Source organism: Nycticebus coucang, chromosome X, assembly GCF_027406575.1.
Source record: "Nycticebus coucang isolate mNycCou1 chromosome X, mNycCou1.pri, whole genome shotgun sequence".
Taxonomy (NCBI): Eukaryota; Metazoa; Chordata; class Mammalia; order Primates; family Lorisidae; genus Nycticebus; species Nycticebus coucang.
Window position 1 is genome coordinate 7,877,989 of NC_069804.1, and position 25,923 is coordinate 7,903,911.

The 25,923-nt window shown below is 49.6% G+C and overlaps 1 protein-coding gene across 1 annotated transcript in view; it reads right to left on the bottom strand.

The window, feature by feature from the left end:
- Window positions 1-24,913, bottom strand: part of GPR143 (G protein-coupled receptor 143) — a 31,772-nt gene extending 6,859 nt beyond the window's left edge. The window contains exons 1-8 of the mRNA XM_053581008.1: window positions 24,435-24,913; window positions 21,046-21,155; window positions 19,469-19,563; window positions 9,966-10,058; window positions 8,299-8,408; window positions 6,105-6,213; window positions 4,341-4,458; window positions 3,107-3,350 (exon numbers count right to left, since the gene is read on the bottom strand). Coding sequence (XP_053436983.1) covers window positions 3,107-3,350; window positions 4,341-4,458; window positions 6,105-6,213; window positions 8,299-8,408; window positions 9,966-10,058; window positions 19,469-19,563; window positions 21,046-21,155; window positions 24,435-24,759 — 1,204 coding nt within the window. The 5' untranslated portion in view covers window positions 24,760-24,913. The remainder of the gene's footprint in view (window positions 1-3,106; window positions 3,351-4,340; window positions 4,459-6,104; window positions 6,214-8,298; window positions 8,409-9,965; window positions 10,059-19,468; window positions 19,564-21,045; window positions 21,156-24,434) is intronic.
- Window positions 24,914-25,923: the final 1,010 nt, after the last annotated feature.

Below are 25,923 nucleotides of genomic sequence, written 5' to 3' on the forward strand. Positions count from 1 at the left end.
CTCAGCCCCTTTAAAACACTGGCTCTCAACAGTTTGATGAGAATATTTCAAGATTGTATATGAAACCAGCACATTGTACTTCTTGATTGCACTAATGTATACAGCTATGATTTAACAATAAAAAATAAAAATTAAAAAAAATCACTGGCTCCCAATTACTCCCAGACAGGACTGTCTCATGGAATCAGTTCCTCCTTTCATCACTGTATGTTGGTGGCCTTCCGAAATAGCCGAGCTCATCACCTGAAAAGAAACCTTCCTTCAACATAAGTGAACAGTAGAAACACAAAATAAAAGGAAACTCTTTGAGCCGTTTCTGCACACATCTTTCCTACTTCACATCTCAATGCAATGTTGGTACAAACCACAGTGGTTTGGGCTGTGAGGTCTTTTTGTCTTTGGGTGTGTGTGTGTGTACATTTAGCTCATACATCTTGGGAAAATCACATTTCTAGATCCAAGCTTTCAGAAAGCCGAATTATTCTGAAGCAGTGGTTTCTGTACTGGGGACTGAAGTGGCTCCCCCAGGGGACATTTGCCAATGACTGGAAACAGTTTCGGTTTCCACAGCTGGAGGAGGCTGCTCCGGGCAGCTTGTGGGAGCATCCTGGCCTGCAGGACAGAGGACAGCCGTCAGGACAAGGAACCATCGCCCTGAATGCTCATAATACTGAAGCTGGGGACCTGCTCTGAGGGAAGAGACAGGGAGTTGAGCAGAGACTGAACAGAGAACCGGCTCTGCTTCCCCCCAATCCAGCAGCCCGCTGAGGACAGGAAAGCAGCACTGATGTCCCTGGAGGGTCTAAACATCCTCTCAGATTTCCTCTCCCTCCTTCCTAGACATCCAGTGGGCCACCATAAAGTTAACAGCTGTCACACATCACCCATTAAGGACCAATTTGCTTGTTCATTACGAATTGTCAGCTCAGTTAAAACTCCAAGGATGTGGGCGGCACCAGCCCCATATACTGGAGGTGGTAGGTTCAAACCTGGCCCCAAACTGCAAATGATAATAATAATAATAATAAATTAATTAAAAGGAAAACAACAACAACAACAAAAACTCCATGGATGTCAGAGTGGTGATTTTTAAACTTTTTTCCTGGCAGGGCATGGTGGCTCACTCTGGGAGGCTGAGGCGGGCAGATTGCCTGAGCTCACGAATTCGAGACCAACCTGAACAAAAACAGAGATCCTGTCTCTACTAAAAATAGAAAAACTGAGGCAAGAGGATTATTGGAACCTGAGTCGGAGGTTGCTGTGAGCTATGACATCACAGTACTCTATCCAGGGCAACAGCTTGAGTCTCGGTCTCAAAAAATAAAATAAATAAATAAAAATAAATAAAACTGGGTGGTGCCTGTGGCCAGTGAGCAGGGCGCTGGCCCCAAATACCAAGGGTGGTGGCTTCAAACCTGGCCCCGGCCAAATTGCAGCAAAAAAATAGCCAGGCGATGTGGCGGGTGCCTGTAGTCCCAGCTACTCAAGAGACTTGAGGCAAGAGAATCGCCTAAGCCCAGGAGTTGGAGGTTGTCTGTCTCTACAAAAAAAAAGAAAAAAGAAATTGAAAAAACTGAGGCAAGACAATAGCTTGAGCCTAAGACTGAGGTTGCTGTGGGCTATGCCTCGCACCAAGGTAGTCTACTCAGGGAAAGACTCTGTCTCAAAATAAAATAAATAAATAAAGACAAACATTTTTCCTAACCCAAAGTTTTTTTGCTAAAATAAAACCTTACAAGAAATCCTAAGACAAACAGAGGAGTACATTAGTGAGAATTTATTTCATAATTGAAATTTGTAAAAAAAAAAAAATCAATGTTGTTGTCAATTAGAACTTCAAGGATGCATTAGTCAACACAAAACTATAAAATCAAAAACTGAGGTGACAGTTATAATCTTCTATCAACTTGAGCATCTTGTTTTTTTCTCTGTTTTTTCTTTTTTTTTATTATTTGGTGGCACCATATCAAGAAAATCTAGCCCAGGTGCTGAGGCTCACGCCTGTAACCCACACTCTGGAAGGCCAACTCAGGAGGCTTGTTTGAGTTCAGGAGTTTGAGATCACCTGAGCAAGAGCAAGATCCTATCTCTATAAAAACAGAAAAACGAGGCAGGCATTGTGGCAGGTGACTTCAGTCTCAGGTACTCAGGAGGCTGAGGCAGGAGGATCACCAGAGCCCAGGAGTTTGAGGTTGCTGTGAGCTATGACGATACCATGGCACTTTAGACCCAGCAACAGAGCAAGACTTTGTCTCAACCCTCTCCCTCCCAAATAAAGTTTTAAGTTTTAAGTGGCTAAGGAGCTAAAAATAGAGCAGCTTTGAAGGGTTTATCTTGCCATCTTGGGACTTAAGTTTTCACCTAAGTGAAGTTGGTGGGAGAATGTCATTCTGAGCGCAAGCAAGCTACCCTGGCAGGCCAAGTCAGAGGATTTGGGGGTCAGTGCTTGGTGGCCAATACATTTAAGTATTCGTGATTTTTATCACAGATGTTCCTATGAACTTGGTATGGAATTTGAGCCACTGAGATTTACTGGATTATCAAAAACACCTCATTAGCTTGAGGATCACACCACCAGTCTCCATGTGAAAAAGACCAGAAGCACCAGCGCTGGCTGATGGGCTTTGCATCTGAAATGCTCCAGGGGAGCTGAATACATTAAACTGTACTTAGGATCTAAAGAAACCATGTCAGCACATTCACTGCCTCACAGCCAATGTACGGCAGGGTGTCAAGTGATAATTTATCGCGCATCAAAATGCCACACATAAAAGCTATCTATAAAACAGAATCATTTGTAGCCCCTTAATATCTTGCAAAACGCTCTAAAATGTCCTCCAACCCCAGGGGAAGCCAGTCGAATCAATATAAGGTTATGGTGCACGATCCATAAAGGAGTAAACGGAAGGCACCCTGGAATAGGAAAAGGACAGGTAGAAGGTAAAGCGTGAAGGAGTGGCTGTCAGCAACGGGAACTTTCCCTTCGCGCCCTGAAGTCCACGGCTCACACTCCTTCTCCACACTGGGTCACCTTGTTGTTTGAGAAAGGATTTCCAAGGGCGCTCCGGGGCCCCAGATGCACCGGCCCTGGCAGGCGGGGCGTTACCTTCAGACAGCATGCTCAAGGCTTCATCAGAAGTCTGCCCGCCCAGTCTCGACTCCTTCCTGCAAGTGGGGCTTTTGGGAGGCTCGTGGGAGCCCACGGGAGCTGGGTGAGCCCCCTCATTAGCCGAGGTCGTCAGCGACTCCCACTGGATCTCCCTCCAGGGGGACTGAAACTCCAGGCTGCATCCTGTCCAGCCGTGGAAGGCCAGGGACAAGAGGAATCCTTGGGCTGGATTCAGTATCCCCTGCGGGGACAAGAAACACACGGGTTGGTGTGGCACGGTCAGAGTCAGAGCATGCAGGGGTCAGAGTGGTAAGCGCCACTGCCACACAGAGCCCGGACAGTGGCGTCCTCGTGCAGCCAGGGCACCTCTCCCCGCCTGCTGCTCTCCACCCTGCCATGCCAGCTAGAATTTCATTAAGAACAGTTCTCGAGGCTAAAAACGAGTCTGGGAACTGTTCCTCCACTCGTGTGGGGTAAGTACACGTACAGTTGACCAAAGGAACCAGGTGAAACTCCAAAGCCGGGGACCAGGGCTAAGGCTGTCCTACTTGAAAGGCCTGGTGAATGAGGTTTTCCCCAACTCAAAGCTACACAAACATCGATCCTGTGCGGCACTGAGTGCACCCCCCCCACCCCAGCTCATGCATGCGTTTCTTATTATCAATGTCATATAATGAAGACATAGGGGAGCCTACCCGTGGTGCTGCTTCTGGTACGCTGTCATTTCATGCGTTTCCAGCCGATATCTTTTCTTATATACGTTTTTATGTAGTTGCAATTGGCATAACATTTTCCACTTAATTAATACTAGAGATTTCACAGTCATCATTTTTAACAATTCCATCAAGATGAAGAGCCATATTTACTTAACCATTCCCTTTTATTTCTTTTTTTGAAATTTGGGTTTCCCACTATGCATTACAATTACGGGGGACACCCCTAAGAACATCTTCATCTCTGCATGCTCAGAAATATTCCTTCAAGTTAAACACCCTGCTATTGTGAGACTATGACGGAAAGGTTTGGCATGCTGCATCAAATTGCTTTACCAGGGTCATACGATTGAGTAACCGTGAGTCTAGCTAGCTGGTACCCCATGGCCAGATGCACGCAGACCAAAAACCTAGTCAACCCATTCTATATATTGAAATAATATGTTGTATTTCTATGTCATTCATTTTCTCTTTCTTTTTTTTTTTAAAGCAAAAATCTGAAATCTAGATTGACCTACCATAATAAACCACGTGGTCCTGGCAGCATTTCTAACGCTTTTCAAAGAACCTCCATTGATATCTGTTTGCATTTCAAGATAGAATAAAAGGCTTTCATTGATGATATTCGACAACCAACTGTTAGGAAGAAAATGGCCACAGGTAACGAGAACATGCAATAAAATTCATTTTTAAATGCTGGGGTTAGGGAACATTTTCTACCAAGACTTAAAAGTGCTAACTCTACTCAGTGGAGAGATGACCACATCAGCAGTAAAAAAAAAAAAAAAAAAAACTACAAGGAACCATCACACTAAGAATTTATTTTTAGTATTTTTTTATATTTTATTATTATTTTTTGAGACAGAGTGTCAGTATGTCGCCCTGAGTAAAGTGTTGTGGCAACACAGCTCACAGCAACCTCCAACTCTTGGGCTCAAGTGATTCTCTTGCCTCAGCCTCCCAAGTAGCTAGGACTACAGGCGCCCACCACAATGCCCGACTATACTTTTGTTGTTGTTGTCATTTTTTGTTTAGCAGGCCTGGGCCAGGTTCGAACCTGCCAGCCCTGGTGTATGTGGCCATTGCCCTAACCATTGTGCTATGGGCACCAAGCCCACACTAAGAATTTAATTAAAAAAATATAAGTCCTTCTCTCATTCTAAAGCAGAGACCAGCAAATCCTTCCACAACACCACTTCAGGGTGTAAGGTTCTGATACTGTATCGTGTAACCCACAATTCATTCTTTGTTTGAGAAGTAAGGTAACATTTTAATGGAGACCAAAACTAACCTTGACATTTTATGTTGGAATTTTTCAATGTTATTCTAGGTGGGTTAGTGAAATTTGAAATGGTGAGCTGGGTGTATTTTTATAATTCACGCCTCTCCTAGGAGTGTGTCCAAATAGACCTCCACATACCAGGTGAATTATTAACAGCACTGGGCTTGCCCTGTCCTGCTAAGTATTGATTTACCACAGTGCACCATGCTCTGATTCCAATCTTTTTTTTTGCATTGGTTACAGGTCAATTTTCACAGGTTCCACCTGAAGCATTTGGGCAGGATACCAGTGGTGGGGGACACTGGGCCTGTTCTCTCCTCTTGTAAACTGAGCCACTGGAGAGATGGTTCTGGGGTCAAGAGGGGGGCCAACGAGTGAACTTTAAAAACATGACACAGGGCTCGGTGCCCGTGGCTCAAGCAGCTCAGGCGCTGGCCACATACACCTGAGCTGGCGGGTTTGAATCCAGCCGGGCCCATCAAACAATAATGACGGCTGCAACCAAAAAAAATAGCCAGGCGTTGTGGTGGGCGCCTGTAGTCCCAGCTACTTGGGAGGCAGAGGCAGGAGACTCACTTGAGCCCAGGAGTTGGAGGTTGCTGTGAGCTGTGATGCCACAGCACTCTACCAAGGGCGACAGCTTGAGGCTCTGTCTCAGAAAACAAACAAACAAACAAACATGACACAGGACTTTATTTTAGTTAACCCCAGCCATGAGTCAAGATGCCAAATGCCCACAGTTGGGGCATTTCAAAACTAAACCCAGGCGTTCATGTTCTAGGGGCTTTGTATATAGAATTTGAAATTTGAATATTTTTCCAGAAATTCCTAAATTTTGCACTGGCTACCCTGCCGTCCATGCATTTCCTCAAAGGGACCTAGCAGGGTCTCACAGCTTTCCTGTGTAACCTGGAAAGGCAAAAAGCAAGTTGTTTGCATATCCCTCCCCTCCAGCAATTAAAAAAAAAGAAAGAAAGAAAGAAACCAGGGGAAAGGTTACCAGATCATTAAAACCAGCATTATTTTGAAAAATCGGATCTTGATCACAGCTCCCATCTTTCTCTCATTTTCCGTGTAAATGCCTTGTCTTCCTTTCAGCAAAGAGGCCACTGCAAAAAACAGAGAGGACCATTTCCCAGTCCGCAGAAAAAGCCAGCTAAGCAGAGCAGAGCAGAGGGGAGCTGGGTGCACAGCCAGAGGCCTGCGGAAAAGGGAGTCACTGACACCCACTCCTCACAGCTTCCAAGCTTTCAGTCCCCCCAGCTCTTAAGGAATATGTATTTTTAAAACATTTACTTTGAAATAATTGTAGATTTATGTAAAAGTTGCAAAGATGGAACAGAAAGTTCCCATATACCTGTACCCTTTACCCCACATCCCCCAGTGTGAACACTGTACGCAGCTATGGGGCCCTTGTCACAGCTCAGAAATTAATGGTACATTACCAAGATTTTGTCTGGATTTTCCTAACTTAGGAAGTGTATGTATTAGGGTCTCACTGTGTTGCCAGAGCTGGAGTGCTGTGACATCAGTCACAAAGACCTCAAACTCCTGGGCTTGAGCAATCCTCTAGCCTCAGCATCCTGAGTAACGAGAACTACAGGCTCCCACCACCATGGCTGGCTCATTTTTCTATTTTTTGTAGCAATGAGTTCTTGCTATGTTATGTTGCCCAGGTTGGTCTCAAACTCCTGGCCTCAAGCCATCCTCCTACCTGGGCCTCACAGAGTACTGGGATTTTAAGTGTGAGTCATATGCCCAGCCTCAGTCCTCTTCCTATAAATCATTTTCATGTGTTTGATACACTTGAATCATTGCTTTTTATGCAATTTTATAAAAGTTGTACTGTTGTGCCCAGATCTCAAAATCCCACACAAAGACCGATGCAAAAGCAAAAAAGCTGTTTTATTGCAAGCTCCAGCTTGGGCCCCCAGGGGTCTCCGTTACAACGGATGGGAGCCAGGAGCCCTGAGCTCTGGAGCAGGGGGGTTTATGGTCCCGCACAGCAGGTGGGTGTGCACAGCTTGAAATTCTGGATTGGTTAGGTGGGGGGGGGGGGGTCCCTGATTGGTGGGTAGTTGTCTCATGATTCTGGGGAATTGCCTGGGCTTGCCTGAAAGGTGAAACTTACTGAGTGAAAGGGGGGTAGGGGGAGCGAAACTTTTAAGATGGCGCTGGTCTGGTTCTTTCAGTACTATACTCAATATGCTATATTTAAATGTAGATATGAAAGACTCATTCAAAGAGCTGCAATAATTTCCCATTATTAGTGATAGAATACTTTTATTTTTTTAAGACAGAATCTCACTCTGTCCCCCTGGGTAGACAGCCAAGGCTCTCATAGCTCACAGCAACCTCAAACTCTTGGGCTCACGAGATCCTCCTGCCTCAGCCTCCTGAGTAGCTGGGACTACAAGTGGCTCTCATAACACCTGGTTTGTTTTTCTATTTTTAGTAGAGATGGTGTCTCACTCTCAGTCAGGCTGGCCTTGAACTCCCGAGCTCAAGCAGTCCACCTGCCTTGGCCTCCCAGAGTGTTAGGATTACAGGTATGAGTCACTGCACTCAGTCTGATAGAGTACTTGCAGCCATGTTTTTAAAAAGTTCTGTAATCCACAATGGCTGACCCTCAGAAGGCCTCGGCAGCCCGAGCAGGCTGGAGGCTCACTCCAGGTACACTTCTTTAGGCAGTGGTTGGGGTTGGACAGTAGTAGGTCGCCAGCCAGCCAAGAGGTAGAGGTGTCTCCCCAGCTTCTTATCCAGCTCTGACCTCAGCCTTTGACTCACTACCTGTGCTCTGCATCCTGCCCCTGCCTGTCTGAGAGAAGGTGCAGGCCAAGTGCACCCCGGGACTCGAGCCCCCTCAGTCCACCCCCCTTCCCCTGCCTCTCCTTCTGTTCCTACGGCACCTTCACAGTCTTGCAAGGACTGTCCCAAGCAGACAGGATGAGCCTGGCACAGAACGGAAAAGTCAACTCGTCGTGGTCTTGAGCAAATGAATGTTAGCAAGGCTTGCTCATGTTCATTTATTAAACCTGCCCACTCTCTCCAGCTCTATTCCACATCTCTGGAGGATGTCAAATGATGTCAGCCATCATGGATAATTCCAGAAGGCCAACATTTGTCAATATGTGAGCCAAGGCAAGGGGCTGTACCCGGTGGCCATGCACTCAGAGAACGGCCCTGCCATTTACCTGCGGTCACCGTCTTTTGGAACAGGATGGGATTGGCCACCAGCACGAGCAGCAGTGGCAGGTAGGAGGTGACATAGTGGGGGATGGCATGGTCCAGGCCCCTCTCACACCTGAGGGAGGAAAACCAGTCAGGCTCCTGAGAGGCGAGGCTTGGCTAAAATACATCTGGAAACCCAGATAAGAGGATGAGAACCAAAGGGGAAATGCATCAATCTGCTTCTGACTCTGCCCAGAGGAAATCTGACTCATTTCTCTGTGTCTGGAACAGCAGGGAGCAGGGCAGACCCCTCACGTTTCTGCCTCGTAACCCCCCAAGCATCCCCCTTGGGGGGCCTATAATGGTCCCTGCGGGGAAGAGGTAAGAAAGGAAAAACACTCTGGATGGTGGGTTCTCTTCAAGGGGAAGCCAGAGTTCAAGTAGACCACGGCCCCGTTAACTACTTAGGATCTGAGTATTTACCACTTGGTTGGGCCAGGAACATGGATAAGATCCACTCCCTCTCCTGGAGCAAATCAAAACATATCAGGTGCACATCTCAGGGGTGAGTTATCCTCATGCTTATGGGGAACAAGCATCCCAGAGGTTCTTGTCAGGGAAAAGGACAAGGTTTCTACTGAAAGGCCTGGGAGTCCCTGCTCACCACAGGACAAACATGACGGAGAGCTCTGTGTTACCACGGTAAGAACCACCAGCTAAGAGATGCGGGGAGAAAGAGGGCAGGCAGGAAGGGAGAACTGAAGGCTGAGGGGAGAGGGGACGGCTCGGGCCTAGCCACACAGGCAGGCGGCAAAGCAGAAGGGGCCCACAGAGGGGAGAGAACAAAAACGGGTGAACGCACTTCAATTTGGAGACGTCTGAGTAGCTGCAAGAAGTTGAAAAATGTGGGGAGGAAATGATCTATGCTGTTGGTCAGAAAAATGTTTCTGTAGAGGGACAGATAGTGAATATTTTTAGCTTCCCAGGCCACACCCTGGTGTCTCCTGCAGCCACTCGGTTGTGAAGTGGTCATGCAGAAGCAGCTCCAAAAGCAATGGCTGTGGCTGTGCTCCTGTAAAACTTTACTGGCAGAAACAGGTGGAGAGCTGAATTTGTTCTGAGGGCTGTGCTGTGCTGGTGCCTGCTCTATACAGCCCTAAAGTCAGAGACGAAGAGACAGCGTCCACCTGTGTTTCCAGGCTCCCACAGAAAGTTAGAGGGCATACCCCAAGAGCAGTGGTTCTCAACCTTCCTAATGCCACGGCCCTTTAATACAGTTCCTGTGGGTCGCGACCCACAGGTTGAGACCCGCTGCCCTAGAGGGAGGCTTTGAAGCTGAGGGCTGCATGGCCGGGATTTAAACGTGAGGAAAGACCCAGGTGGTCACATCCACCTGTCGCTTGTTGGGAACAGCCAAGAGTGCAGGACGACGAGGAGGGAGACAGGGTAGGGAGCTGCGTCTACACCAGTCTGAAGTTTCTGCACAGATTCAGGCCGCCTTGCAGGTGCCTAGACACACAACCAAGAGGGGAGAGGCTGCAGGGTGCAAAGAACTGCAGTGTGGCCTCCAGGTCCTGGCTTCAGCACAACCTCCTGTGCCCCAACACAATGGCCCACTGGTTCCCCGCAAGCGAGCACCCCAGGGGCCAGGGATGGACTCCCCCAAGCAAGCACTGGGAGTCCGGCATACCTGAACACCGAGGGGTAGTAGAGCAGGGCCGCTCCCTCCACGCACAGCAGTGAGGCCAGTCCCCATGCCATGATGTGGTACAGCAGGACGGTGCTAGGACACAAGCACAACAGTGGCCACAGCTTAGGGACCCAGCCGTCCCGCCTTGGAGCTGCCTGACCAGGTCCTGTGCTCCAGAAAGGTCAGGACCATGTGCGTAGAGCAGAACCCCTCCGCAGTTTCCTTATGTTGCTGCTGAGGGTATTTAAAACGTTTAATTCTGAAACGTGAAATTCACATAACATAAAATCAACTACATGGGCTCAGTGCCTGTAGCTCAGCGGCTACCGTGCCGGCCACACACACCAGGATTGGCGGGTTTGAACCCAGCCGGGGCTTGCCAAACAATGACAGCTGCAACAAAAAAATAGCCGGGCGTTGTGGCAGGCACCTGTAGTCCCAGCTACTTGGGAGGCTGAGGCAAGAGAATAGCTTAAGCCTAAGAATTTGAGGTTGCTGTGAGCTATGTTCCCACAGTCCTCCACTGAGGGCCACGTAGTGAGACTCTGTCTCAAAAAAATAAAAATTAAATTAACTGCATGAAAGTGAACAATTCAGGGCAGCGCCTGTGGCTCAGTGAGTAGGGCGCTGGCCCCATATACTGAGAGTGGCGGGTTCAAACCTGGCCCTGGCCAAACTGCAACAATCAAAAATAAAAATTTGCTTAAAAAAAAAAAAAAGAAAGTAAACAATTCAGTGGCCTTCAGTGTGTTCACAATGCTGTCCAGCCATCAACACTGCCAAGTTCCAAAATGTTTTCATCATCCCCAAAGGAGGCCCCGTCCCCAATAACCCACCCTCCCATGCCCTCTCCAGCCCCTGGCAACCATAAACCTACTTTCTGTCTGTCTGGATTTGCCTGTTCTGGACATTTCACATAAATGGGAGCAAATGCTACATGGTCTTTTGTACCTGGCTTCTTTCCCCAGGCATATGGTTCCAAGGCTCATCTAGGTCACAGCAGGTGTCAGAGCTCTTAACGTTCCTTTTTATGACCCAACACCATTCCACAGTATGGACAGACGGCAATCTGTCCTCCCATTCAACATTCAGTGGACGTGTGGCTGCTCCTACCTTCTAGCTATTGTGCAAACAGCTGCGTTGAGCACATGCATACAAGTATTTGTTTGAGATGCTGTTTTCCATTCTTTGGAGTGGAATTGCTGGGTCAGATGGTATTTCTGTGTTCAACTTTTCAAGGAACTGCCAAGCTGAATTCCACAGTGGCAGCACTGTTTTGCCACCAGCAATGTACAACTGTTCTAATTTCTGCATATCTTCGCAAAACTTATTTTACAATTTTCGCCATAGCCAGTGACAGTGGCTATTGTTGAGACATGATATAAACAAGACCCACTCTGGATCAACTATGGAATAGGGAATTCCACCTGCAGTACCCTCTGATAACAATTTTTAGTTCTCATATGCCACGATCTGAATTTATATTCCCTCAAAATCCATGTTGAGGCTTAACGCCTGTAGCACAGTGGTATGGCGCCAGCCACATACACCGAGGGTTCAAACCCAGCCTGGGCCAGCTAAGCAACAATGACAACTGCAACAAGAACAACAAAAAAAAATAGCCAGGTGATGTGGCAGGTGCCTGTGGTCCTAGCTACTCGGGAGGCTGAGTCAAGAGAATCACTTGGGCCCAAGAGTTTGAAGTTGCTGTGAGCTGTAGCGCCACAGCACTCTATCAAGGGCGACATAGCAGGACTCTGTCTCAAAAATAAAAAGAAGGGTGGCACCTGTGGCTCAAAGGAGTAGGATGCTGGCCCCATATACCAGAGGTGGCAGGTTCAAACCCGGCCCCAGGGAAAAACCGCCAAAAAGAAAAAAAAAATCCATGTTGAAATCCCCATCTCCAAGGTGATGGTATAAGGAGGTGGTGACTTTGGGAGGTCATGAGGGTGGAGACTCATGGGTGAGATCAGTGTCCTCATAAAAGGAACCCCAGAGAGCTCCCTTACCCCTTCCACCATGTGAGGACACAGTAGGAAGTTGCTGTCCATACACCAGAAAGTGAGTCCTCACCAGACACAGCCTCTGCCACACCATGATCTTCAACTTCCAGCCTCCAGACCTGTGAGAAATATGTCTGCTGACCCTAAGCCGCCCAGTCTCTGGTGTTCTGTTACAGCACCTGGACACAGCAGACAGCAGCTCACAGGCTGGGTGCTCACACTGTGCTCCTGCCCACCCTCCACACCTACCCAGCCTCCTGCCTTATCCGTGGCTAATTCAGCTGCATTCTCATCCCAGGAAGACGCCAGAGGCTGAAAAGGTCTCAGCCCTGAATCCAAACATCTAGCTGATTACTAGCAGCACTGCCTGGGCCAGACCCACTTCTCAGAGCCCTGGGGTTGAGAAGTGGGGACAATAAACCTCTGTGTCCTGCCGGGGCCACAGTGCCTACAACAGACATGATCTGCACTCTGGTAGGGCCAGGTGGATGTCAGGCCCCTGCCACTTTCTGCTATTTATGTTCTCGGCCAGGCAGCCCGGCCATCCCCCCCTGCCTCCATGTTTCCTATTAGACTGGGCCTGCCCTGTGTGCCCAGCTGTCTTCAATGTGACGACAGTCAGGCGACCCCAGCAATGGAATTTGCCAGTTATCCCATGCTCTGGGGGCAGGGGAGACATCTGCTGGACCTTAAGTCCAGGCAATCTTTCAGCTGCATGTTCTCTAGAGAGGAGAAGCAGCCGGTGACAGGAGATGCTTCCTGCACCCTTAACCTCCAAGATGGTCACCAGGATATGTGACGGCAGGGTGGAGTGACAAGGAGCAAGGTGCTGGTTCATGCCACACCTTGGAGGAACCTCACAAACTTAAGCTGTGTGAAGGAAGCCAGACGCAAACTGCCCACCTGTGGAGATTCCCTTTCCATGGGGAGCGGCTGCCTGCAGACTACACACTTTTAAAGGGTGAATATTGGAGGATGTGAGTCTTATCTCAACTGAATGCAGCAGTTACTGCAAGAGATTATGTCTGTTGGAGGCCCTGGAAACACAGAGAATAAAACAAAGACCCTGCCCTCACAGGGGCAACCACCTCGAGAGGGTGACAAACCAGCAGCTTAACGTCCCCACCCCTCCCACTTCTGGGGGCCCTGGCTGGGTGGAGGAGATTTTAACATGAAATTGGAGTCATATTTATCTAAAACATGAGATTATATTTATAAGCTAAAGTGGCCAAACACTTGTGGTCCCAAATAAGGACCCCCAAGAATGTCCCTGTCCTAATCTCCGAAACCTGTGAGACTATGTTCCCTCCTATGGCAAAAGAGAGTTTGCAGATGTGATAAAGTGAAGGACTTTTGATCATCCAGTATCATGTGCAGAATCCATCAGAGCAGGGAGCTTTGTCAACTTTGGAGAACAAGGGAGGAGAGAGTTTGAGAAGGATGTGACCCACCATGGCTACTTTGGAGGTGGGGGAACAGGCCACGACTGAAGGAGAGTGGGCTTCTTTTGGACTCAGGGTACTGGTGTGGCTGGAGCAGAGAGGGCGGGAGGAGGAAGGGAGGGAGGGGAGCAGGGGAGGTCCAGGGCCAGAAGACTAGGGGACATAGGACAGTGTCACTTTTCGTCTAACTACAGTGAGAAGCCACTGGAGGGCTCTTCGTTTTTTTAAGAAAATGTTGCACTTGGGAGGCTGAGGCAAGAGAATGGTTTAAGCCTAAGAGTTTGAAGTTGCTATGAGCTGTGATGCCATGGCACTCTACCCAAGGCAGCAGCTTGAGACTGTCTCAAAAAAAGAAAGAAAGAAAGACGGAGGCGCCTGTGGCTCAGTGGGTAGGGTGCTGGCTCCATATACCAAGAGTGGTGGGTTCAAACCTGGCCCCAGCCAAACTGCAACGAAAAAATAGCTGGGCATTGTGGTGGGTGCCCATAGTCCCAGCTACTTGGGAGGCTGAGGCAAGAGAATCACCTAAGCCCAGGAGTTGGGAGGTTGCTGTGAGCTGTGTGACAACCTGGCACTCTACCAAGGGTGATAAAGTGCAAAAAAAAAAAAAAAAAAAAGAAAGAAAGAAAATATTGGAGTAAGAGAAATCTTAAGGCTTAAAAATTAAAAAAAAAAAAAAAAACAGAATCTGGGAAAAATATTTGCTAAAAAAAGAAAAAAAGGCAGGGGGGGCTGCGCCTGAGGCTCAGTGAGTAGGGCGCTGGCCCCATATACCGAGGGTGGCGGGTTCAAACCCAGCCCCGGCCAAACTGCAACAAAAAAAAAATAGCCGGGCTTTGTGGCGGGCGCCTGGAGTCCCAGCTGCTTGGGAGGCTGAGGTAAGAGAATCGTGTAAGCCCAAGAGTTAGAGGTTGCTGTGAGGTGTGTGACGCCACGGCACTCTACCCGAGGGCGGTACAATGAGACTCTGTCTCCACAAAAAAAAAAAAAAAAAAGGCAGGGGTAGCTTTGGGAAGAAATCAGCCAGGTGAGATGACAGAAAGGGAGGCAGAGGGGTAATTCTTGGTTTCTCTGTACCACCTGCTTCTCTGATGTGGACATGGATACACATGGGTCTGGAACAAACCAGGACTTGAACGTGGGGCCCCCAGGACTGTGAGGCCCCCTAAACACCCAGCTCACCCCATACACAAGGACTCCCTGACCCCTTCCCAAAGTCCCCTCCACACCTAATCTCCAAAGCACCTAATCTGGGTGCACCAGTCTGAACGCTTAGCCCCCTCCAGGGGTCCTGGTGGGAATTAGACAGCAGAGCAGATGACTACCACCCCCGCGCGCGCGTACTTAGCATTCTTGGAGGATCTCTATCACTGATCTTAGTCCCTCCACACAGCCAGCCCTGCTTCCCCCAGGGATTTGAGGCTGCGGGCCTTCCAGTCAGGGCAGGCAGAGTGTGGAAGACATAAGCACTTCACACACATCACACACGGAGCTCTCTGACTGCACATGACCCTGGCAGGCCAGCATTTGCTGCCTCCCTAATGATCCCGTAACTCTCCGAGACTCCCGCCAAATAGCAGAAACTCCATCTTCTTGGGATTTTAACTGCAAAAATCAGCTGTGTGGACAACAGTCAGGGCCTTGAGAGAAAGGACTCCCTTTTACAATCAGGGAAAAGGGAAGTAACTGCACACACTGGAGACAGGAGTGAGCTTCAGGAGGAAAACAAACATTTCTTGGCCAGCTCCCTGCGAAGCCCTATGGAGCCGACTCCAACGCACTCTGCCTCCCACATTGTAACCCGTTCCAGAGCAGAGCAGCCCTTCCCCAGGAGGGGGTCTCAGCAATGCAGGGTCTTGCAGAGGAACCAGGGCTTAGTGGGAGACCCAGATAACCAACACAGTGGCACACTGCAAAGGGCTGGCCTGCTGGAGAGGACAGCAGCTGTCCTCGCAGACCCCAGCCTTGGTGCAGACTGAGCTGGGGAGCATAAGCCAGCAGCAAGGCCAGGGCTAGAGCTCGCCAAGGCCTGGGTGCAGCTCCCCACCCCTCCCCCCACGGGATGGGAGTCCTGCAAGCAGCATCACGTGGGTGAGTGTGAAGCCACCCCAGGGCAGCAGTCTGCACCCCAGTTTCCACGTCCAGGCACACAAGGGTCCTCCCAGGCCCCTTCGGTTCTCTCACTTCCATTTTCGTAGAACAAAAGGGGACTTTGAATCGAGGCCTGTTCTAGGATCCCAAGTGCTTTTTTACTACTTAAAACCTGTATATCCCACACCCGGAACCAGAATAATGGTTTAAATTTTAACTTTAAATCTGTCTTAATGACATTTCTTAGGATTAGGATTAAAAGAAAAAGTATTCCTGTGCCAAAGAAAACAGCTCAGTACTGTAAGGCTCTAGAAAGGAATGTGCAGCTGGACCCCCCCCCCATACCTGCAAAGCCCAGCCTCTGCCCTGGACTTGCTCTGGACGACCAACCACACCCCCCAGCTGTAGCCTCTTAATGGCCATCAGCTCCACCCACGGCTCTGGAACAAGCTGCCTCTCAAAAGAGGAGCTGCAAAGGCTCTGAACCCACACTCTCAGCCCTGGCTCAGACCATCAGCTGGGAGGTGGGGCCTGCTCTCCAGGACCCCCCAAGCACCTGTCTTATTTGTCTGCCCTGTGCCTGATCCTCCTTGATGGGGGAGCCCATGTCACACCCCACAGACAGCCATCCTAGTGCTGGAAACCTGCCCCTGCTCTTATCCTGGGACGGTGTCTGGAGATTTCTCATGATGGCAGGTCCCAGGAGGCCACACTGTGCCCAGCATCCCCACCATCTGTCCTGCCTTCGGAATGCTGAGTTTCAAAGTGAATTCCCACACACTGTCCTGGGGGTGGAGACGGCTTGGTGACTGCCTTCAGCAGCTTCTGAAGGCTCTGCCTGACCTCTGATCCAGACAGTTCTCAGATTGCCCTGTTGGGTCCCATCCATCACTGCCCGTCCCACCTTCCTGCCACAGGTGTGGCTGAAATAGTATGAGGCATCGTCCAGTGACAGCAGGGGCAGCACTCTCCTCCCAGCTTCCCTGGGGCACTCCAAGGCCCCTCTTTTCTCTGCATAACTGGGTGCCTATGATACCTCCAGTATGTCAGAGCTCTGATCCCTCTAACACTGGTTGAAGGGTCCTTGTATGCTTTGGGGCCAAGGACTTTTCAAGGCCAAGGCTGCTTGTTGCCTAGTGAAAGCCAGTCTCCTCTTTCCCCTCAGTAATGTCATCTGGATGTCATGGAGACCTACACCATGCTCAGCTCACAGAGTATAATTTCTACATCCTCCAGCACCTGACTGTAGCATGAGACCAAGTTCTAGCCAATAATAAATAAGTAGCATTATGCGAAACACACAAAGCACTGCTTAAGGCCGGCTAGGGAGGAAACTGGCTCCTGTTCCATTGTCCTCTTCCTCCAGCCTATGGCCTGGAATTCAGGTCTGATGGTTGCACCTTCAAAGCACTCCCCTTGGAAGCAGGGTGCACTGGCTCACACCTATAATCCCAGCACTCTGAGAGGCCAAGTGGGGTGGACTGCCTGAGCTCAGGAGTTCAAGACCGGCCTGAGCCAGAGCAAGATCTTGTGTCTAAAAATAGTTGGGTGTTGTACCGAGGGCAACAAAGTGAGACTCTATCTCTAAAAAAAGAAAAAAGTTGGGTGCTGTGGCAGGTACCTGTAGTCCCAGCTACTGGGGAGGTTGAGGCAAGAGGATGGCTTGAGCCCCAGAGTTTGAGGTTGCTGTGAGTTATGATGTCACGGCACTCAACCCAGGGTGACAAAGTGGTCATCTGGTATGTACACTGAGTTTAAACAGCCAAGCACATAGGGTCATGTATTGTATGATTCCACTGAATCATACAATACATGTCCAGAATAAAGTAAATGCCTACAGATAGAAAGTAGATTTGTGGTTGCTGGGGGTTTGGGGGGGGAATGTGAGGGATAACTAATAAACCATATAAAGATTTTGAAGGAGATAATTAAAATGTAACATCGGATGTTGGCTATGGCTACACAATCCTCTGAATATACTAAAAACTACCAGATTTTCTTTTCTTTTCTTTTTTTTTTTTGTAGAGACAGAGTCTCACTGTACCGCCCTCGGGTAGAGTGCCGTGGCGTCACACGGCTCACAGCAACCTCTAACTCTTGGGCTTACGCGATTCTCTTGCCTCAGCCTCCCGAGCAGCTGGGACTACAGGCACCAGCCATAACGCCCGGCTATTTTTGTTGTTGTTGTTGTTGTTGCAGTTTGGCCAGGGCTGGGTTTGAACCCGCCACCCTCGGCATATGGGGCCGGCGCCCTACTCACTGAGCCACAGGCACCGCCCAAAACTACTAGATTTTCAAACGGGTGAACAAAAAAGCAAAATAAGGCTCCAACCAAAGGGGACCTGATTCAAATGGACCATGAACTTGGTGGGGGGAGCATGGGGAAAGATGCTTCTTGGACTTGGAGTCCTGCCCTGCCAACGTCCAGCTTCTCTTTGTCACTGAAGTTCTCTGTGCTGCCGCTTTTTCAGCACACGCGTACATCCCAAGTGCGCTAACGGCCAGCACCTGCTCAGAGCCTCAACACAGGCACTGGGCTTAACCACTCACACAGGTTATCATGTTTACTCTTTCTGGCGACCTCCTGCATGGGCCCCTGTGACGGCTGAGAAAACAGGTCTAGAGAAGTTTTTTTTTTTTTTTTTTTGAGAGACAGAGTTTCACTTTATGGCACTCGGTAGAGTGCCATGGCATCACACAGCTCACAGCAACCTCCAACTCCTGGGCTTAAGTGATTCTCTTGCCTCAGCCTCCCGAGCAGCTGGGACCACAGGCGCCCGCCACAACGCCCAGCTATTTTTTGGTTGCAGTTCAGCCGGGGCCGGGTTTGAACCCGCCACCCTCGGTATATGGGGCTGGCGCCTTACCAACTGAGCCACAGGTGCCACCCTGGTCTAAAGAAGTTAAACACATCTTGCCAACAGTTACACCGCTCGTGGGTGACTGGGAGGAGTTCAAACCTGCCAATGCCCCAAGTTACTAACCACTGTATGATTCCCTGCCAAGCAGCGACCTCCATCCCCAGCATTCTTGGGTTCCCCAATTTAGCACAAATAGATCTTTTCTTGAACCTTTGTGTACAATCAAACATTGCTTATATTCACACCCTTCTTTTTTAGTATTTGTCTAGTTCCAAATATTTAATTTGCTGAATGATTTGTTTTTAAGGTTTTACCTTTTTTTTTTTTTTTGCAGTTTCTGGCCAGGGCTGGGTTTGAACCCAACACCTCTGGCATATGAGGCCAGTGCCCTACTCCTTTGAGCCACAGGCGCTGCCCTGTTTTTAAGGTTTTAAAATCCTCAGAATTTTCTTTTTCTTTTTTTTTTGTAGAGACAGAGTTTCACTGTACCACCCTCGGATAGAGTGCCGTGGCGTCACACGGCTCACAGCAACCTCTAACTCTTGGGCTCACGCGATTCTCTTGCCTCAGCCTCCCGAGCAGCTGGGACTACAGGCGCCCGCCACAAAGCCCAGCTATTTTTTTGTTGTTGCAGTTTGGCCGGGGCTGGGTTTGAACCCGCCACCCTCAGCATATGGGGCTGGCGCCCTACTCACTGAGCCACAGGCGCCGCCCAATCCTCAGAATTTTCAATCTGCCATTGGCCTGTTATAAATATTGAGCTGTCATGGCTGTTTCTAGATAAAGGGGCCAGCAGGCAGATTCTGACTGACAGCGTCTGCCCTGCCACCAAACACCTCTGGCATATGGGGCCAGTGCCCTACTCCTTTGAGCCACAGGTGCTGCCCTGTTTTTAAGGTTTTAAAATCCTCAGAATTTTCAGTCTGCCATTGGCCTCTTATAAATATTGAGCTGTCATGGCTGTTTCTAGATAAAGGGGCCTGCAGGCAGATTCTGACTGACAGCGTCTGCCCTGCCGCCAAACACTCTGCTCAGTGCTATCTCCAAACTTTTCCTCATAACATGGATCTAGGGCAGAAATCCTCCCTTGTTTCCTCCGGGAATACCTCAGTCCTGCTGATCTCCGGATCACCAGGTAAGCATCCACTGCATAGCAAAACAGCCACCAGAAGCAGGCGCTGTACCACAGCTGTATCCACATCTGTAATCAAGAAGAGTCCAGCATCACAGCATTTGGAACAGGCACCAGTGGCCCAGCCCACCCGGGAAATAAAACAGCAGACGCCTCTGATGCCAGGAAGCAGCCCTGCCAAGTTCTCGGGACACGTGTGCATGCAGGCCATGGAACCAAGAGGGGTGTGTGGCCTGGGTGTGTGAGTCCCGTCTGTCAGGCAGATCTCACTAAGGAACTCCGTCTGCTGGTCCACCGCAAGAGCAGCAGGAGAGGTTCTAAGATGTGCAGTTTATTGTGGGGGGCACCTGTAGTCCCAGCTACTTGGGAGGCTGAGTCAAGAGAATTGCTAAAGCCCAAGGATTTGGAGGTTGCTGTGAGCTGTGTGACGCCACGGCACTCTACCGAGGGCGATAAGGTAAGACTCTGTCTCTACAAAAAAAAAAAAAAAAAAAAGATGTGAGGTTTAGAGTGGCGTGAGCGTTCACAGGGGCTTTTTTTTTTTTTTTTTGGCTGGGGCTGGGTTTGAATCCACTACCTTTGGTATATGGGGCCGGCGCCCTGCTCCTTTGAGCCACAGGCGCCACCTCACAGGTGCTTTCAACTACAAGCCTTTTTCCACGAATGAATTACCATGCACAGGAAAAACTCACAATGTACTTTCAAGTAGAAGGAGAAGAGAGTATTAGAAGCCAGATCAAGATGCCTCCCTATCATGGGCTGAGATAGATGCGTCATGGGAGGGGAGAGGAGCTAGGACGCTGGTACCACAGTCAGGGGTCAGCATTAGTGTGTGGACGTTTGTACCTGGCACCATTGTCTTGAGCCCCAGTGAGGGAATGGAGCATCACATGTCTGTGTGTGTGTCTGTATAATGTATACTTCCTTACTTATTTGCATATTCTATTTAATCTATTGAAATGTTTTTTTTTTTTCTGAGACAGAGTCTCAAGCTGTCGCCCTCAGTAGAGTGCCGTGGCACCACAGCTCACAGCAAACTCAAACTCTTGGGCTTAAGCGATTCTCTTGCCTCAGCCTCCCAAGTAGCTGGGACTACAGGCATCTGCCACAAAAACCAGCTATTTTTTTATTGTAGCTGTCGTTGTTTGGCAGACCCGGGCTGGATTCAAACCCGCCAGCTCTGGTGTATGTGGCTGGCGCCCTAGCTGCTTGAGCTACAGGCGTCGAGCCTAAATGTATATTTCATTAAGCAAAACACATCCACTATATTGAGAATGTTGTGTTTTTGCCACCGGTTTTGACTGTGGCTCTCTTTCAGGCAAGGTGCATATGTGTGCTGAGGGGCTGAGGTGGGGAAACAGCCCTTCCAGTCCCCCAGAAGCTTTGGTAAGACCCCAGCAGCTGGCTGCGTTCCTGGTCCTGGGTCTGGGGCAGGGCCTGAGAATCTACGTTTCTCACAGACTACCTGGGTTGCCGTTGCTGAACTTTGAGGCCCACAGCCCACCAGGAAGCACAGACAGAGAAGAGGGCAGACGAAGCATGCAGGCTTACCGCACTCCCCACGCAGAAGGCAGCAGGCCAGATGTCTGTCCCGTTCACATCAGAGATGCTCTCGATGAAATCTGGGTATCCTAACCACACTGTAGACCGGATTACAATGCCTAAGCGAGAATTAGATGATACTCTGTGTCTGATCCTAATTCAAATCTAAAAGTCACTTAGCCAGCTCTGGTGGCTCATGCTTGTAATCCTAGCACTCTGGGAGGCTGAGGTGGGCAGACGGCTTGAGCTCAGGAGTTCCAAACCAGCGTGAGCAAGAGCAAGACCCCTGTCTCCACTAAAAATAAAAGAATAAGCCGGGCACTGTGGTAGATACCTGTAGCCTCTGGAGGCTACTCGGGAGTCTGAGGCAAGAGGATCACTTGAGTCCAAGGGTTTGAGGCTGCTGTGAGCTATGACGCCATGGCACTCCACCCAGAGTGACAGAGTGAGTCTCTCAATAAATAAATAAATAATTTAAACCCAATTTGTTGCTTTATAAAAATGATGGACAGGGTTGGCGCCTGTGGCTCAAGCGGCTAAGGCGCCAGCCTCATACACCTGAGCTGGCGAGTTCAAATCCAGCCCAGGCCCACCAAACAACAATGATGGCTGCAACCAAAAAATCACCAGGCGTTTTGGCAGGCACCTGTAGTCCAGCTACTTGGGAGGTGGAGGCAGGAGAATCCTGAGCCCAGGAGTTGGAGGTTGCTGTGAGCTGTGATGCCATGGCACTCTGCCCAGGGCAACAGCTTGAGGCTCTGTCTCAAAAAAGAAAAAAAACATGGACAGATGGATAGATAGGTAGGAGTGAGGAGGTAGGGAGGAAAGAATGAAGGAAGATTGAAAGGAATGAAATAAGGGAGAGAGGAAGGAAGGAAGAAAAGGAGAGAGGGAGGAAGGAGGGAAGGAAGGAAGGAAAAAGAAAAAGATAAATGCATTGGTGTGTGCAGAGAGAAGACTGAGTCACTCAGAAAATAACTCTTAGGGTAGCAAAGCAAACCTAGGCACTTTGTTTTAATTTACGGTCAGCCACGGACTCATCCCTCATTTCTTTGTTTACTTGGCATTGCAAAACCATTGTGTGAGCCGGGCATGGTGGCTCACACCTGTGTACCTAGCCCTTGAGCTCAGGAGTTTGAGACCAGCCTGAACAATAGGAGACCCCCATCTCTGGGGTCTCCCAAAAAACTTTATAAAAATAGAAAAACTAGCCAGTCTACTCAGGAGGCTGAGGTGGGAGGATCACTTGAGCCCAGGAGTTAGTTTGAGGTTGCTGTGAACTCAACCTTTTATTTTGACTCTGTCTCAAAATAAAATAAAATAATAAATAAAAGCACAATTTGGAAGTTTTAATATATAGTTTTTTTTTTAAATGCATTTAAGATTTTCATAAATTAGCTCTCAATAATTTGTTTCTAGGGCTATGCCTGTGGCTCTCTTGACTGAGGCAAGAGAATCCCTTAAGCCCAAGAGTTTGAGGTTGCTGTGAGCTGTGACTGCACAGCACTCTACCGAGGGCAACATAGTGAGACTGTGTCTCAAAAGGAAAAATAAAAGATAAAAAAAAAAAAATTCCTTCTGCATAATGCTATATAATTTTCAGCACATGGCACTCCTCTGAGCTTAAGGAGTGAATTTAAACTCATTCAAATCTCTCATCTTTCAGTAAGGGTACTGACCACGCTGCCTTCTCCTGACTTCTGCTTCTGCCCACGTGCCCACAATATCCTGACCTCACTTCTAAAGGCTATAGAAGTGTTATGTGATAGCCATTAAAAGACGTTTGGGCACATCTTTATTTCCAGATATCAAGTCACAGAAACTGAATTACTATGAAGATACTTACAATCCAAAGTGATTCAGGGCATTGTAAAATAATACCAATTTTGACTGAATTATACTGTACCAAAATGATTTTATCAGGAATAGAAAAGGAAACAATGCTTCTTTGCCCTGTTCCTAACGCCTGAGGTTGCACAGCATCATTTGAAGTCAAGGTTCTTGAGTGTCTCCAATCAAGTCTGTGTCACTCTTGGCTTGGGAACAGACAGGACTGGGCCTTGTGACATGTAACCACCTGTGCCCAGACACCTGCTCAAGGTGGGATATAAAGAGCAGTTAACGGATGTTTTAGAGCTCTGCACTGACATCTGATGGACAAAGGACATGAAGCCTGGGATTTGCTTCAAACTCACCCAGTGAGGAGCGTGAAGAGGGGTGTGGGTGAGGCTGGGTGATGGGTGCAGGAAACTTCGTTGTACTTGCTTACATATAATACACTACATTTATGTATGTTGGAAATTATCCAAAATGAGAAGCTAGACAAAATGGCAAAACCTAGCTTAGAGGTCTGCAAGAATTGTCATGCTACAGTTTAAAGCAGATGTTGGCAAACTTGTTCTGTAAAGGGCCAGAGTGTAAATAATTTGGCTTTGTAAGCCACGCTTTCTCTGTCCAACACTGACCCTGCCTTCCTGGGACAAAAGCAGCCCTGGACAATGGGCAAAGTCACACGTACGCCATAGCTGTGTTCCCATAAAACTTTATGGGCACTAACATTTAAATCTTACATGGAGTCACATGCAAATAGATGTATTACTTTGTTAAAAAAAAAAAAACATCTTAAAATGCCTGCAATGCTAGCCCTGTGGGAAGCTGAGGTAGAAGGACAGCTTAAGGTCAGGAGTCCGAGACCTGGTCTGAACAAAAAATAGAAAAATTAGCCTGGGTGGTGGTGAATGCCTGTGGTCCCATCTACTCAGGAGGCTGAGGCAGGAGGATCACTTGAGCCCAGGAGTTTGAGGTTGCTGTAAGCTGTGATGACACCACTGCACTTTAGCACTGGTGACAGAAAGAGACCCTGTCTCAAAAATAAAAAAACAAATACATAAATAAATAAAACCCTTAAAATCTAAAACTATTCTTAGCTCGTGAGAGGCAGAAGACAGGCATTAGGGCTTGTCCTGGGAGCTGCAGTTTGCACCCATGAGGTGTACAGATCAAATCTACAAACTCTGGACAGGAAGGGTTTCAGGTTAAAAAAACACTCTTTAAAGACTACACAATGCAAAACAGCACACACACACACACACACCGTGTTAACTGTTGGTCTCTCCACGCTGCAGTTAAGCAAAACTCAGTCTCCTTGATTGCACTATCTGAAGTTTCATTACATCGAACACAATAAAGTTAGTTTTTAAAACTCCACGTTCACGGGGCATGAATTTTACCGATCTTCTTGCTTTGCAAAAATCACCTTGTCGTCTGGCGGGATCCCTAGGGAATAGCCTCCAGCTTCCAGTACGTGGATGCCCGGTTCCACCCGCGGGCCGCGCGCCCTCCCCGGACACCCAACAGATTCTGGCCCTCGTGTCCCAGCCCGCGGGCCACGCCCTTACCCAGACAGCCGAGCACATCGCAGGCGGTGGCCGCGCGCAGGATGCGGACCGAGGCGGGCGGAGAGGTGGCGGGGGCCCCAGCGCCCGCGTGCCGGCCCGCGGGCAGCAGCTGCAGGAGGCCGAGCGCCAGGCGGAGCGCGCCGCTGCCCAGGCACAGCGCGTGGAACGCCCGCGGTTGGAAGCTCAGCACCAACTGCGTGGCCGCGTCCCTGGTGGGACAGCAGAAGGTCCCCAGGCGCGGGGAGGCCATGGGCCCTGCTAGGGGACGTGGAGCGAGTGCGGCAGGCCGGCTTGGGTCAGGTGCTGGGCGGGCTGGGGGCGGCATCACGCGCCCCGGGCCTCCTCCCCTTCACCCCAACCCCCCTGCGCTTGAAGTGAAGGCGCCAGGCGCCGTGGGGGCCCTGGGACCTCTGCAAACGCCACGAGACCTCACGAGGGTGAAGCTTGAGCGGGAGGAGGAGGGGGAGGGGTGGGAGAGAAGGGCAGGGAGGGGAGAGGAGGAGGGGATGGGAGGGGAGGAGGAGAGGAGAATGGAGGTAGGAGGGGGTGGAGTGGGGAAGGGGGATGGGAGCGGAGGGGGAATGGAAATGGAGGGGGGAGGGGAATGGAAATGGGAGTAGGGGAGAGGAGGGGAGGGGGAGAGGAGAATGGAGGTAGGAGGGGTGGAGTGGGGAAGGGGCAAGGGAGCGGAGGGGGGAGGGGAATGGAAATGGGAGGAGGGGAGGGGAGAGGAGGGGGAGAGGAGAATGGAGGTAGGAGGGGTGGAGTGGGGAAGGGGGATGGGAGCGGAGGGGGAATGGAAATGGAGGGGGGAGGGGAATGGAAATGGGAGGAGGGGAGAGGAGGGGAGGGGGAGAGGAGAATGGAGGTAGGAGGGGTGGAGTGGGGAAGGGGGATGGGAGCGGAGGGGGAATGGAAATGGAGGGGGGAGGGGAATGGAAATGGGAGTAGGGGAGAGGAGGGGAGGGGAGACGAGAATGGAGGTAGGAGGGGTGGAGTGGGGAAGGGGCAAGGGAGCGGAGGGGGGAGGGGAATGGAAATGGGAGGGGAATGGAAATGGGAGGAGGGGAGGGGAGAGGAGGGGGAGAGGAGAATGGAGGTAGGAGGGGTGGAGTGGGGAAGGGGAATGGAAATAGAGAGGAGGGCAGTGACGGGAGACGGAGGAGAGGGGAGGGGGGAGAGGGGAGAGGGATGTCTGGAAGCTCTGCCCTCTCTCCAGTCACCACAGCTCCCGGTGCTTTAATTCTCAGGCATCAAGACCCCCTAACCTGCCCTCTTACTAGAAATGCAGGCCTCATGAGCCAGATCTTTCCTATTTAGGATTCTGACATCCTGATTTTGAGGCCGCTCAGGCACCAGAACGTGTTGACACACTGTGTCTGATGCTCACGAATGCCTGTAAGCAGGGATTGTTGTTAAAATAGTGCAGTGCTTGTTTATAGACTCTGCAATTCTTGGAAACAATTTGGCAGACGTAAGAGTTTCCTTT